The following is a 14,155-nucleotide window of genomic DNA, read 5'->3' on the forward strand; positions in this document are numbered from 1 at the left end:
TGAGAATCAAATACAGAAAGCTGTAAACAACATAACTTAAAGAATCTGATACTTTCATGTCGTTAAAGGTTCATTTGTCGTCTCAAAGGATGAAATGATGACAGACATTAAATGAGAAGGCGAGGTGGTGTTTGTAGTTGTATTCATCAGGATAATAACTTTAATATTCTCTAAAGCTTAAAGTCACATATTTTCGAGCTGAACGAATTATTTATTATGTCTGCTATTGATGATCTGATAACCTTACTCGGCTCAGATTGATCAATAACCCAGAAACACTTTATCAACATCTGGACTTTAGAGACACTCAAGTCCTGAATTGGGCTCATGAAACAAAAAACAAACAGATTTTACTTGTTAACCATCTGATGTATTTATTTATTTTATTTCATCTGTGGTCTGTAGGTCTTAAGGTGTTTTTATTGTGTCTCAGTCTCAATGTCTCCTCTGTGTCTCTCCTGTCTCCTCAGTGCGGATCCAGCAGGGTGGTCTACGTGGGTCAGATCCCCAACACTAAATACTCCGACGACGCCATCTTGAAACTGACGGAGCCGTTCGGGAGAGTCAAGAAGTATTTCCTCAACAGGCTGAAGAGAGAGGTACGAAACCAGGATGAGGACTGTAAACCTGAGCCAGCCCTAACTATAAACCTGAACCAGCCCTAACTATAAACCTGAACCAGCCCTAACTATAAACCTGAACCAGCCCTAACTATAAACCTGAACCAGCCCTAACTATGAACCTGAACCAGCCCTAACTATAAACCTGAACCAGCCCTAACTATAAACCTGAACCAGCCCTAACTATAAACCTGAACCAGCCCTAACTATGAACCTGAACCAGCCCTAACTATAAACCTGAGCCAGCCCTAACTATAAACCTGAACCAGCCCTAACTATAAACCTGAACCAGCCCTAACTATAAACCTGAACCAGCCCTAACTATAAACCTGAGCCAGCCCTAACTATAAACCTGAACCAGCCCTAACTATGAACCTGAACCAGTCCTAACTATAAACCTGAACCAGCCCTAACTATAAACCTGAACCAGCTCTAAATATAAACCTGAGCCAGCCCTAACTATAAACCTGAGCCAGCTCTAAATATAAACCTGAACCAGCTCTAAATATAAACCTGAACCAGCCCTAACTATAAACCGGAACCAGCCCTAACTATAAACCTGAACCAGCCCTAACTATAAACCTGAACCAGCCCTAACTATAAACCTGAACCAGCCCTAACTATAAACCTGAACCAGCCCTAACTATAAACCTGAACCAGCCCAAACTATAAACCTGAACCAGCCCTAACTATTGTTAGATCCTGGGGTACTTCTGGCCCGATACGGGGCTACTTACTGACTCAGCTCTCTGTTAAAAGATTGTCGAGCTGGTGTTCTTGCGAGGGAACTCGCCTGGCTCTTCTAACTGCCGTTACTCCCGACGTCTAGCCTGCTTCCTCCGGTCTGAGTGCACTCGGTCGAGGGGCCACCCTGACCCCGGGCGCTCCTACCGGTCGCGTCGGTTATGGCAGCTTCCCTCTTATGGATCCGTGCTCTTGGTAAATGCCAGGTTAGGTTTTAACGGCGAGGATTACTTCTAAAACCGTAAGGGATTGTTAAGTGGATTCGGTCTCTAGGATAACCTTACAGAACTCAGTTGTTAGACATACAATGGATTTAACTTTTTACTGCCACGAGGAACTTTTACTACTTGAGCAAATAAATGCACTTGAGAATTTTACTTTAAATGCAGATTAGATATTTATTGCAGGTTATATTTAGTTAGTTTGCAAGGGTTAAGCTACAGCTCACATAAAATGTCACTACACTTGATTCGTTACTTTAATTTTCTTCTGAGGTTATACTCATTGGTTTTTAGATGCCGAGACGGCTCGGTTGGAGCTGGATTTCCAAAGGTGCGATGAAAAGGTTATTTTGGAGTTGTTAGGAGCGAAGGTCCGGCCGGACCCTCGGTCCTCCTGCTCTGCAGCGGAGTCCGTTCAACAGTCCTCAAAACTCAGTACAAAGTCTTTCTAGGGCTGCTGCGTTCCTCCGTTGTTCAGTTGTTAAAGTCGAGCAGTGGGGAGAGGAAAACCTCCGTCTTTCATCCTTTGTCCACGAACAGCGGTCTTCTTTCCGTGAACAGAGACGAAGTCCTCGAATACTTCAGTTGCGATCGTCCGTATCTTCTTCTCAGAGCGTCTGGACGGCTCGTGTAGAAATCCCCGTTTGGGGCTTGCACGCGTCTCCTTTTATCCTTGATTTGGGCTGTCTGTTCCCCCCCCATCTATCCTGAACACATGATCTTCACCCCACCTTTTTGTGTGTGCGCTTGTTTCTGGAAAGTACCAGACTTTTCCCTCACGAGTGTATGCGTCACCTCTTACAACAGATTTCCATGTCCCATGACTGTTTTCCTAACTTACGCCCAAAAACATCTGTTCCTGACTCACTCGGTCTGCTGACACCCTATGACTCACTTTTTCCACATCTCAGCTCCAGTACACAGAACATTATTATAATCAGTTTTTACATTTGTTAAATCACTCTATGCATTAAACATTCGTTATATAATGATCATAAACCTTATCTTTTGATTATACTTTAACTATTGATTTCTGAATATATGCTTCGTGCTTTTATATCCTGTCTTTCCTCTGAACGTGTATGCATGTATCCAAGGCGGCTTCCTCTGTGAGCTCAACTCTTCTTGACACTAAACCTGAACCAGCCCTACCTATAAACCGGAACCAGCCCTAACTATAAACCTGAGCCAGCCCTAACTATAAACCTGAACCAGCCCTAACTATAAACCTGAACCAGCCCTAACTATAAACCTGAACCAGCCCTAACTATAAACCTGAACCAGCCCTAACTATAAACCTGAACCAGCCCTAACTATAAACCTGAACCAGCCCTAACTATAAACCTGAACCAGCCCTAACTATAAACCTGAGCCAGCCCTTCAGTGTCTCAGAGGTCTAAACTGTCTCATGTGTCCTCAGTGTTTCATAGAGATGGAGAAAGCTGAAGAGGCAGAGAAAATGGCAGAAGATTGCAAAGCGAATCCTCCGAGGTTCAACGGGAAACGTCTGACGGTCTACGTCAGCAGGAAGTACAGACGGCTCAAACACGGGTGAGTTTCTTCTTCTGGGGTGAATAACTTCTGTCTCAATGCTGAAGATTCAGCGAACACACCGAGTCCTGGCTGACAAGTTGATTTGTTATAACATCTGAAGATATGTTAAACAAACTTCTGTGTAAAGTTCAATGTCTATATCCGTAAGTTCAATGTCCTCATGACCCTCATGGTCCTCATGACCTTAATTGTCTTCATGACTCTTATGGTCCTCGTGACTCTCATGGTCCTCATGACCCTCATTGTCTTCATGACTCTTATGGTCCTCGTGACTCTCATGGTCCTCATGACCCTCATTGTCTTCATGACTCTTATGGTCCTCATGACCCTCATGGTCCTCATGACCTTAATTGTCTTCATGACTCTTATGGTCCTCGTGACTCTCATGACCCTCATTGTCTTCATGACTCTTATGGTCCTCGTGACTCTCATGGTCCTCATGACCCTCATTGTCTTCATGACTCTTATGGTCCTCATGACCCTCATGGTCCTCATGACCCTCATGGTCCTCATGACCTTAATTGTCTTCATGACTCTTATGGTCCTCGTGACTCTCATGGTCCTCATGACCCTCATTGTCTTCATGACTCTTATGGTCCTCGTGACTCATGGTCCTCATGACCCTCATTGTCTTCATGACTCTTATGGTCCTCGTGACTCATGGTCCTCATGACCCTCATTGTCTTCATGACTCTTATGGTCCTCGTGACTCTCATGGTCCTCATGACCCTCATTGTCTTCATGACTCTTATGGTCCTCGTGACTCTCATGGTCCTCATGACCCTCATTGTCTTCATGACCCTCATGGTCCTCATAGCCCTGAATAGACGGATAATGTTGTTTCATGTAGTTTTTAAAAACAAAGATAATCAATGAATCCTCTCATGACTTCAGTGTGAGAACATTAACTGTATCTGCTGTTTTTAGACATCAATGTCCAGACAGAACCAAGAGAGAGAACAGCACCATGTCTCCTAAATCCTCCAAACATCCTGAAGAACCTCCTGCTAAGAGATCGAAAGAGGAGACACCAGAGGAGGAGGAGCAGAAGGAGGAGGAGGAGAAGAAACCAGAGGAGGAGGAGAGACCAGAGGAGGAGCAGAAGGAGGACGAAGAGGAGTATAAGGAGGAAGAGGAGAACAAAGAAGAAAAGTCTTCAGAGAAGATTCCGGAAGTGTCTGATCAGGAAGTGAGTTTTTTCTTTCATTGATCTGATTGATTTGAGTCTGTGATGATGCGTTCAATGACTCGTCTGTCTGCTGCAGGAGGCGGAGCTGAAGGAGGCGGAGCAGATGGAGACGTCGTCCAATCACAACAGAGAGACCGATGCCCCCCCGCCGGCTGACAACAAACCCAGTGTGGCGTCTCTACCGCTGCCCCCCCACGAGCCCAACACGCCCATCGGTGAGGAGATGCATCGCTATTATTAGGGCCGCGAAGGCCCGATTGAAATCCGAATACACAAAGTACATCGGGCGCATATTTGGTTGCCATACTTGCAAACTCCAAATTGTGCACACTTGTCAGGCCTGGTGAATATAGCCATGTGATAGAGTTGCATATTTGTGTGTAACAAATGGCTCTCTAGCGCCCCCTAGAAGTTGGACCGGCGACGCCCCTCGGCCAGTCTGCCCAATTTACTTTAAATTCGACACACGTCCAGCTCCGCTAGATCTACAAAAAAGCCTCTCAGACCCCGAAGCTCCGCCGATTTAGATTTTTGTGAAAAACACATTTTTGCCAACTCCTCCTGCACGCTGAGTCCGATTGCTACCAAATTGGCTGTGGATCATTATTGGATCTACATCATCAAACGTTGTCGAAGGCTTTTTGATATCTCTTTGTGTTTACAAGATATGGACCAATAAACGTATCAGGGGCATGGCTTATATACCAATACACATAACCTTTCAAGTTTGAAGTCGTTTGTCCTAAAATTACCAAATTTGCAGCATATGTGCACATCGCATCCTGTAACATATCCTGACATTTTCATTTCATTCAACCACTAGGGGGCGCTACAGTAAACCCGCAAAGTTGTGCTTTTTGTCACTTTTCGCAGTTTTCAGCCTTTGTACTTTAACGAACTCCTCCTGCAGAATTAATGGGATCAACCTCAAATTTGGTCAGAATGCTCTTCAGACCTTTGTGATGAAAAGTTATCCAATTCGTGAGTTTTCATGGAAGAACCTTGACGTGGCGGCCATTTTGCCTCATTCAACATGAACAATAAAGTTGTTATCACTCCAAGGTACATTATCCAATCCGCAAACGTTAACATACGCATGATGCTACTTCAAGACTGAGCAAACATCAATGCCAACATGTTCAATAACTCGCTGCCTACTGGCTGAAGGAAATGTCACATTTTATACTTTTATTTACTCCTCTAGACAGTTGACCAGATCAGTCTCAAATTTAGTAAGAAAAGCCTGAAGACATTGAAGATGCTTCAACATGAATATTACTGAGTTTTTGTTGAACGCTGTTGCCGTGGCAATGCATCATTCGCCATGAAAAAGGAAGCTGATGGTTTAGTGCAGTGGTTCTCAAACTAGTGGGGCGCAGTGGTATTGCAAGTGGGGCGCAGGGGGAAATGCAGAATTTTTTTATTTCAAGAACTTTATTATATCTGCAAACTTGTCGCTTTTCGGCGAAATTCGCCGTTTTGAATCAAAATATATCATCCACGTGAATCGTGTAGATCCATAGAGTTGGTTTTTTTGGGGGGATCAACTGGCCAGCCGGCATTTCTCAGATTGGAGTGAGACGAGGAGAAAAGGTGATGTCGTGATCTTCTCAATAGAACATCTGTGATGTCTGGAGTCTCGGCCAATCAGCATTCAGATGTCTACAGCGTCTTCATTTCCCTCCGTTTCAGTTTAAGTTCCTTTAAGTTCCGTTACCGTTCAGACTTGCTGGGTTAAGTTAACGTCCACTGCATGTGGAACTTTGTCGACTGTTAACGTTCGTCATAATCACGATTTAGGAGGAAATAACACAACGTGATGAAACATGCAGCCTTTACAGTAACAGTAGAAGTTAATATGAAGCTGTACAGTAACAGTAGAAGTTAATATGAAGCCGTACAGTAACAGTAGAAGTTAATATGAAGCCTTTACAGTAACAGTAGAAGTTAACATGAAGCTGTACAGTAACAGTAGAAGTTAATATGAAGCCTTTACAGTAACAGTAGAAGTTAATATGAAGCCGTACAGTAACAGTAGAAGTTAATATGAAGCCGTACAGTAACAGTAGAAGTTAATATGAAGCCGTACAGTAACAGTAGAAGTTAATATGAAGCCTTTACAGTAACAGTAGAAGTTAATATGAAGCCGTACAGTAACAGTAGAAGTTAATATGAAGCCGTACAGTAACAGTAGAAGTTAATATGAAGCCGTACAGTAACAGTAGAAGTTAATATGAAGCCTTTACAGTAACAGTAGAAGTTAATATGAAGCCGTACAGTAACAGTAGAAGTTAATATGAAGCCGTACAGTAACAGTAGAAGTTAATATGAAGCCGTACAGTAACAGTAGAAGTTAACATGAAGCCTTTACAGTAACAGTAGAAGTTAATATGAAGCTGTACAGTAACAGTAGAAGTTAACATGAAGCCTTTACAGTAACAGTAGAAGTTAACATGAAGCCGTACAGTAACAGCAGAAGTTAACATGAAGCCGTACAGTAACAGTAGAAGTTAATATGAAGCCGTACAGTAACAGCAGAAGTTAACATGAAGCCGTACAGTAACAGTAGAAGTTAATATGAAGCCTTTACAGTAACAGTAGAAGTTAACATGAAGCCGTACAGTAACAGCAGAAGTTAACATGAAGCCGTACAGTAACAGTAGAAGTTAACATGAAGCCGTACAGTAACAGTAGAAGTTAATATGAAGCCGTACAGTAACAGTAGAAGTTAATATGAAGCCGTACAGTAACAGTAGAAGTTAACATGAAGCCGTACAGTAACAGCAGAAGTTAATATGAAGCCGTACAGTAACAGTAGAAGTTAACATGAAGCCGTACAGTAACAGCAGAAGTTAACATGAAGCCTTTACAGTAACAGTAGAAGTTAACATGAAGCCGTACAGTAACAGCAGAAGTTAACATGAAGCCGTACAGTAACAGCAGAAGTTAATATGAAGCCTTTACAGTAACAGTAGAAGTTAACATGAAGCCGTACAGTAACAGCAGAAGTTAATATGAAGCCTTTACAGTAACAGTAGAAGTTAACATGAAGCCGTACAGTAACAGCAGAAGTTAACATGAAGCCGTACAGTAACAGCAGAAGTTAATATGAAGCCTTTACAGTAACAGTAGAAGTTAACATGAAGCCGTACACTAACAGCAGAAGTTAATATGAAGCCTTTACAGTAACAGTAGAAGTTAACATGAAGCCTTTACAGTAACAGTAGAAGTTAACATGAAGCCGTACAGTAACAGTAGAAGTTAACATGAAGCCTTTACAGTAACAGTAGAAGTTAATATGAAGCCGTACAGTAACAGTAGAAGTTAACACGAAGCCGTACAGTAACAGTAGAAGTTAACACAAAGCCTTTACAGTAACAGTAGAAGTTAACATGAAGCCGTACAGTAACAGTAGAAGTTAATATGAAGCCGTACAGTAACAGTAGAAGTTAATATGAAGCCGTACAGTAACAGCAGAAGTTAATATGAAGCCGTACAGTAACAGCAGAAGTTAATATGAAGCCGTACAGTAACAGTAGAAGTTAACATGAAGCCGTACAGTAACAGTAGAAGTTAACATGAAGCCGTACAGTAACAGTAGAAGTTAACATGAAGCCGTACAGTAACAGTAGAAGTTAATATGAAGCCGTACAGTAACAGTAGAAGTTAATATGAAGCCGTACAGTAACAGCAGAAGTTAATATGAAGCCGTACAGTAACAGCAGAAGTTAACATGAAGCCGTACAGTAACAGTAGAAGTTAACATGAAGCCGTACAGTAACAGTAGAAGTTAACATGAAGCCGTACAGTAACAGTAGAAGTTAATATGAAGCCCTACAGTAACAGTAGAAGTTAATATGAAGCCGTACAGTAACAGCAGAAGTTAATATGAAGCCGTACAGTAACAGTAGAAGTTAATATGAAGCCGTACAGTAACAGTAGAAGTTAATATGAAGCCGTACAGTAACAGCAGAAGTTAATATGAAGCCGTACAGTAACAGCAGAAGTTAATATGAAGCCGTACAGTAACAGCAGAAGTTAATATGAAGCCGTACAGTAACAGTAGAAGTTAATATGAAGCCGTACAGTAACAGTAGAAGTTAATATGAAGCCGTACAGTAACAGTAGAAGTTAATATGAAGCCGTACAGTAACAGCAGAAGTTAATATGAAGCCGTACAGTAACAGCAGAAGTTAATATGAAGCCGTACAGTAACAGCAGAAGTTAATATGAAGCCGTACAGTAACAGCAGAAGTTAATATGAAGCCGTACAGTAACAGTAGAAGTTAATATGAAGCCGTACAGTAACAGTAGAAGTTAATATGAAGCCGTACAGTAACAGTAGAAGTTAACATGAAGCCTTTACAGTAACAGCAGAAGTTAATATGAAGCCGTACAGTAACAGTAGAAGTTAATATGAAGCCGTACAGTAACAGTAGAAGTTAATATGAAGCCGTACAGTAACAGCAGAAGTTAACATGAAGCCGTACAGTAACAGTAGAAGTTAATATGAAGCCGTACAGTAACAGTAGAAGTTAATATGAAGCCGTACAGTAACAGTAGAAGTTAATATGAAGCCGTACAGTAACAGCAGAAGTTAACATGAAGCCGTACAGTAACAGTAGAAGTTAATATGAAGCCGTACAGTAACAGTAGAAGTTAATATGAAGCCGTACAGTAACAGTAGAAGTTAATATGAAGCCTTTACAGTAACAGTAGAAGTTAATATGAAGCCGTACAGTAACAGTAGAAGTTAATATGAAGCCGTACAGTAACAGCAGAAGTTAACATGAAGCCGTACAGTAACAGCAGAAGTTAATATGAAGCCATACAGTAACAGTAGAAGTTAATATGAAGCCGTACAGTAACAGTAGAAGTTAATATGAAGCCGTACAGTAACAGTAGAAGTTAATATGAAGCCTTTACAGTAACAGTAGAAGTTAACATGAAGCCGTACAGTAACAGTAGAAGTTAACATGAAGCCTTTACAGTAACAGTAGAAGTTAATATGAAGCCTTTACAGTAACAGTAGAAGTTAATATGAAGCCGTACAGTAACAGTAGAAGTTAATATGAAGCCTTTACAGTAACAGTAGAAGTTAATATGAAGCCGTACAGTAACAGTAGAAGTTAATATGAAGCCGTACAGTAACAGTAGAAGTTAATATGAAGCCGTACAGTAACAGTAGAAGTTAACATGAAGCCGTACAGTAACAGTAGAAGTTAACATGAAGCCTTTACAGTAACAGTAGAAGTTAATATGAAGCCGTACAGTAACAGTAGAAGTTAATATGAAGCCTTTACAGTAACAGTAGAAGTTAATATGAAGCCGTACAGTAACAGTAGAAGTTAATATGAAGCCGTACAGTAACAGTAGAAGTTAATATGAAGCCGTACAGTAACAGTAGAAGTTAATATGAAGCCGTACAGTAACAGTAGAAGTTAATATGAAGCCGTACAGTAACAGTAGAAGTTAACATGAAGCCGTACAGTAACAGTAGAAGTTAATATGAAGCCGTACAGTAACAGCAGAAGTTAATATGAAGCCGTACAGTAACAGTAGAAGTTAACATGAAGCCGTACAGTAACAGTAGAAGTTAACATGAAGCCTTTACAGTAACAGTAGAAGTTAATATGAAGCCGTACAGTAACAGTAGAAGTTAATATGAAGCCTTTACAGTAACAGTAGAAGTTAATATGAAGCCGTACAGTAACAGTAGAAGTTAATATGAAGCCGTACAGTAACAGTAGAAGTTAATATGAAGCCGTACAGTAACAGTAGAAGTTAATATGAAGCCGTACAGTAACAGTAGAAGTTAACATGAAGCCGTACAGTAACAGTAGAAGTTAACATGAAGCCGTACAGTAACAGTAGAAGTTAACATGAAGCCTTTACAGTAACAGTAGAAGTTAACATGAAGCCTTTACAGTAACAGTAGAAGTTAACACGAAGCCTTTACAGTAACAGTAGAAGTTAATATGAAGCCGTACAGTAACAGTAGAAGTTAATATGAAGCCTTTACAGTAACAGTAGAAGTTAATATGAAGCCGTACAGTAACAGTAGAAGTTAATATGAAGCCGTACAGTAACAGCAGAAGTTAACATGAAGCCGTACAGTAACAGCAGAAGTTAATATGAAGCCTTTACAGTAACAGTAGAAGTTAACATGAAGCCGTACAGTAACAGTAGAAGTTAACATGAAGCCTTTACAGTAACAGTAGAAGTTAACATGAAGCCGTACAGTAACAGTAGAAGTTAACATGAAGCCTTTACAGTAACAGTAGAAGTTAATATGAAGCCGTACAGTAACAGTAGAAGTTAACACGAAGCCGTACAGTAACAGTAGAAGTTAACACGAAGCCTTTACAGTAACAGTAGAAGTTAACATGAAGCCGTACAGTAACAGTAGAAGTTAATATGAAGCCGTACAGTAACAGTAGAAGTTAATATGAAGCCGTACAGTAACAGTATAAGTTAACATGAAGCCGTACAGTAACAGTAGAAGTTAACATGAAGCCGTAGAGTAACAGTAGAAGTTAACATGAAGCCGTACAGTAACAGTAGAAGTTAACATGAAGCCGTACAGTAACAGTAGAAGTTAACATGAAGCCGTACAGTAACAGTAGAAGTTAATATGAAGCCGTACAGTAACAGTAGAAGTTAATATGAAGCCCTACAGTAACAGTAGAAGTTAATATGAAGCCGTACAGTAACAGCAGAAGTTAATATGAAGCCGTACAGTAACAGTAGAAGTTAATATGAAGCTGTACAGTAACAGTAGAAGTTAATATGAAGCCGTACAGTAACAGCAGAAGTTAATATGAAGCCGTACAGTAACAGTAGAAGTTAATATGAAGCCGTACAGTAACAGTAGAAGTTAACATGAAGCCTTTACAGTAACAGTAGAAGTTAACATGAAGCCTTTACAGTAACAGTAGAAGTTAACATGAAGCCGTACAGTAACAGTAGAAGTTAACATGAAGCCTTTACAGTAACAGTAGAAGTTAACATGAAGCAGTACAGTAACAGTAGAAGTTAACATGAAGCAGTACAGTAACAGTAGAAGTTAACATGAAGCCTTTACAGTAACAGTAGAAGTTAACATGAAGCCGTACAGTAACAGTAGAAGTTAACATGAAGCCTTTACAGTAACAGTAGAAGTTAACATGAAGCAGTACAGTAACAGTAGAAGTTAACATGAAGCCGTACAGTAACAGTAGAAGTTAACATGAAGCAGTACAGTAACAGTAGAAGTTAACATGAAGCCTTTACAGTAACAGTAGAAGTTAACATGAAGCCGTACAGTAACAGTAGAAGTTAATATGAAGCCGTACAGTAACAGTAGAAGTTAATATGAAGCCCTACAGTAACAGTAGAAGTTAATATGAAGCCGTACAGTAACAGCAGAAGTTAATATGAAGCCGTACAGTAACAGTAGAAGTTAATATGAAGCTGTACAGTAACAGTAGAAGTTAATATGAAGCCGTACAGTAACAGTAGAAGTTAATATGAAGCCGTACAGTAACAGTAGAAGTTAATATGAAGCCGTACAGTAACAGTAGAAGTTAATATGAAGCCGTACAGTAACAGCAGAAGTTAATATGAAGCCGTACAGTAACAGCAGAAGTTAATATGAAGCCGTACAGTAACAGCAGAAGTTAATATGAAGCCGTACAGTAACAGTAGAAGTTAATATGAAGCCGTACAGTAACAGTAGAAGTTAACATGAAGCCTTTACAGTAACAGTAGAAGTTAACATGAAGCCTTTACAGTAACAGTAGAAGTTAACATGAAGCCGTACAGTAACAGTAGAAGTTAACATGAAGCCTTTACAGTAACAGTAGAAGTTAACATGAAGCCGTACAGTAACAGTAGAAGTTAACATGAAGCCTTTACAGTAACAGTAGAAGTTAACATGAAGCAGTACAGTAACAGTAGAAGTTAACATGAAGCCTTTACAGTAACAGTAGAAGTTAACATGAAGCCGTACAGTAACAGTAGAAGTTAACATGAAGCAGTACAGTAACAGTAGAAGTTAATATGAAGCCGTACAGTAACAGTAGAAGTTAACATGAAGCAGTACAGTAACAGTAGAAGTTAACATGAAGCCGTACAGTAACAGTAGAAGTTAATATGAAGCCGTACAGTAACAGTAGAAGTTAATATGAAGCCGTACAGTAACAGTAGAAGTTAATATGAAGCCGTACAGTAACAGTAGAAGTTAACATGAAGCAGTACAGTAACAGTAGAAGTTAACATGAAGCCGTACAGTAACAGTAGAAGTTAACATGAAGCAGTACAGTAACAGTAGAAGTTAACATGAAGCCTTTACAGTAACAGTAGAAGTTAACATGAAGCCGTACAGTAACAGTAGAAGTTAACATGAAGCAGTACAGTAACAGTAGAAGTTAACATGAAGCCTTTACAGTAACAGTATAAGTTAACATGAAGCCGTACAGTAACAGTAGAAGTTAATATGAAGCCGTACAGTAACAGTAGAAGTTAATATGAAGCCGTACAGTAACAGCAGAAGTTAATATGAAGCCATACAGTAACAGCAGAAGTTAATATGAAGCCGTACAGTAACAGTAGAAGTTAACATGAAGCCGTACAGTAACAGTAGAAGTTAATATGAAGCCGTACAGTAACAGTAGAAGTTAATATGAAGCCGTACAGTAACAGTAGAAGTTAACATGAAGCCGTACAGTAACAGTAGAAGTTAACATGAAGCCGTACAGTAACAGTAGAAGTTAATATGAAGCCCTACAGTAACAGTAGAAGTTAATATGAAGCCGTACAGTAACAGTAGAAGTTAATATGAAGCCGTACAGTAACAGCAGAAGTTAATATGAAGCCGTACAGTAACAGTAGAAGTTAATATGAAGCTGTACAGTAACAGTAGAAGTTAATATGAAGCCGTACAGTAACAGTAGAAGTTAATATGAAGCCGTACAGTAACAGTAGAAGTTAATATGAAGCCGTACAGTAACAGTAGAAGTTAATATGAAGCCGTACAGTAACAGTAGAAGTTAATATGAAGCCGTACAGTAACAGTAGAAGTTAATATGAAGCCGTACAGTAACAGCAGAAGTTAATATGAAGCCGTACAGTAACAGTAGAAGTTAATATGAAGCCGTACAGTAACAGTAGAAGTTAATATGAAGCCGTACAGTAACAGTAGAAGTTAATATGAAGCCGTACAGTAACAGCAGAAGTTAATATGAAGCCGTACAGTAACAGTAGAAGTTAATATGAAGCCGTACAGTAACAGCAGAAGTTAACATGAAGCCGTACAGTAACAGTAGAAGTTAATATGAAGCCGTACAGTAACAGTAGAAGTTAATATGAAGCCGTACAGTAACAGTAGAAGTTAATATGAAGCCTTTACAGTAACAGTAGAAGTTAATATGAAGCCGTACAGTAACAGCAGAAGTTAATATGAAGCCGTACAGGAACAGCAGAAGTTAATATGAAGCCTTTACAGTAACAGCAGAAGTTAATATGAAGCCGTACAGTAACAGTAGAAGTTAACATGAAGCCGTACAGTAACAGTAGAAGTTAACATGAAGCCGTACAGTAACAGTAGAAGTTAATATGAAGCTGTACAGTAACAGTAGAAGTTAACATGAAGCCGTACAGTAACAGTAGAAGTTAATATGAAGCCTTTACAGTAACAGTAGAAGTTAATATGAAGCCGTACAGTAACAGTAGAAGTTAATATGAAGCCGTACAGTAACAGTAGAAGTTAACATGAAGCCGTACAGTAACAGTAGAAGTTAACATGAAGCCGTACAGTAACAGTAGAAGTTAATATGAAGCCGTACAGT

At 39.8% G+C, this 14,155-nt stretch overlaps 1 protein-coding gene across 1 annotated transcript in view; it reads left to right on the top strand.

Moving 5' to 3' along the window:
* matr3l1.2 (matrin 3-like 1.2) overlaps positions 1-14,155 on the top strand; it is a 40,492-nt gene that overhangs the window by 17,989 nt on the left and 8,348 nt on the right. Inside the window, exons 17-20 of the mRNA XM_079268569.1 lie at positions 471-599; positions 3,006-3,136; positions 4,067-4,328; positions 4,405-4,543. Coding sequence (XP_079124695.1) covers positions 471-599; positions 3,006-3,136; positions 4,067-4,328; positions 4,405-4,543 — 661 coding nt within the window. The remainder of the gene's footprint in view (positions 1-470; positions 600-3,005; positions 3,137-4,066; positions 4,329-4,404; positions 4,544-14,155) is intronic.

Source organism: Melanostigma gelatinosum (assembly GCF_949748355.1).
Source record: "Melanostigma gelatinosum genome assembly, chromosome: 5".
Classification (NCBI taxonomy): domain Eukaryota; kingdom Metazoa; phylum Chordata; class Actinopteri; order Perciformes; family Zoarcidae; genus Melanostigma; species Melanostigma gelatinosum.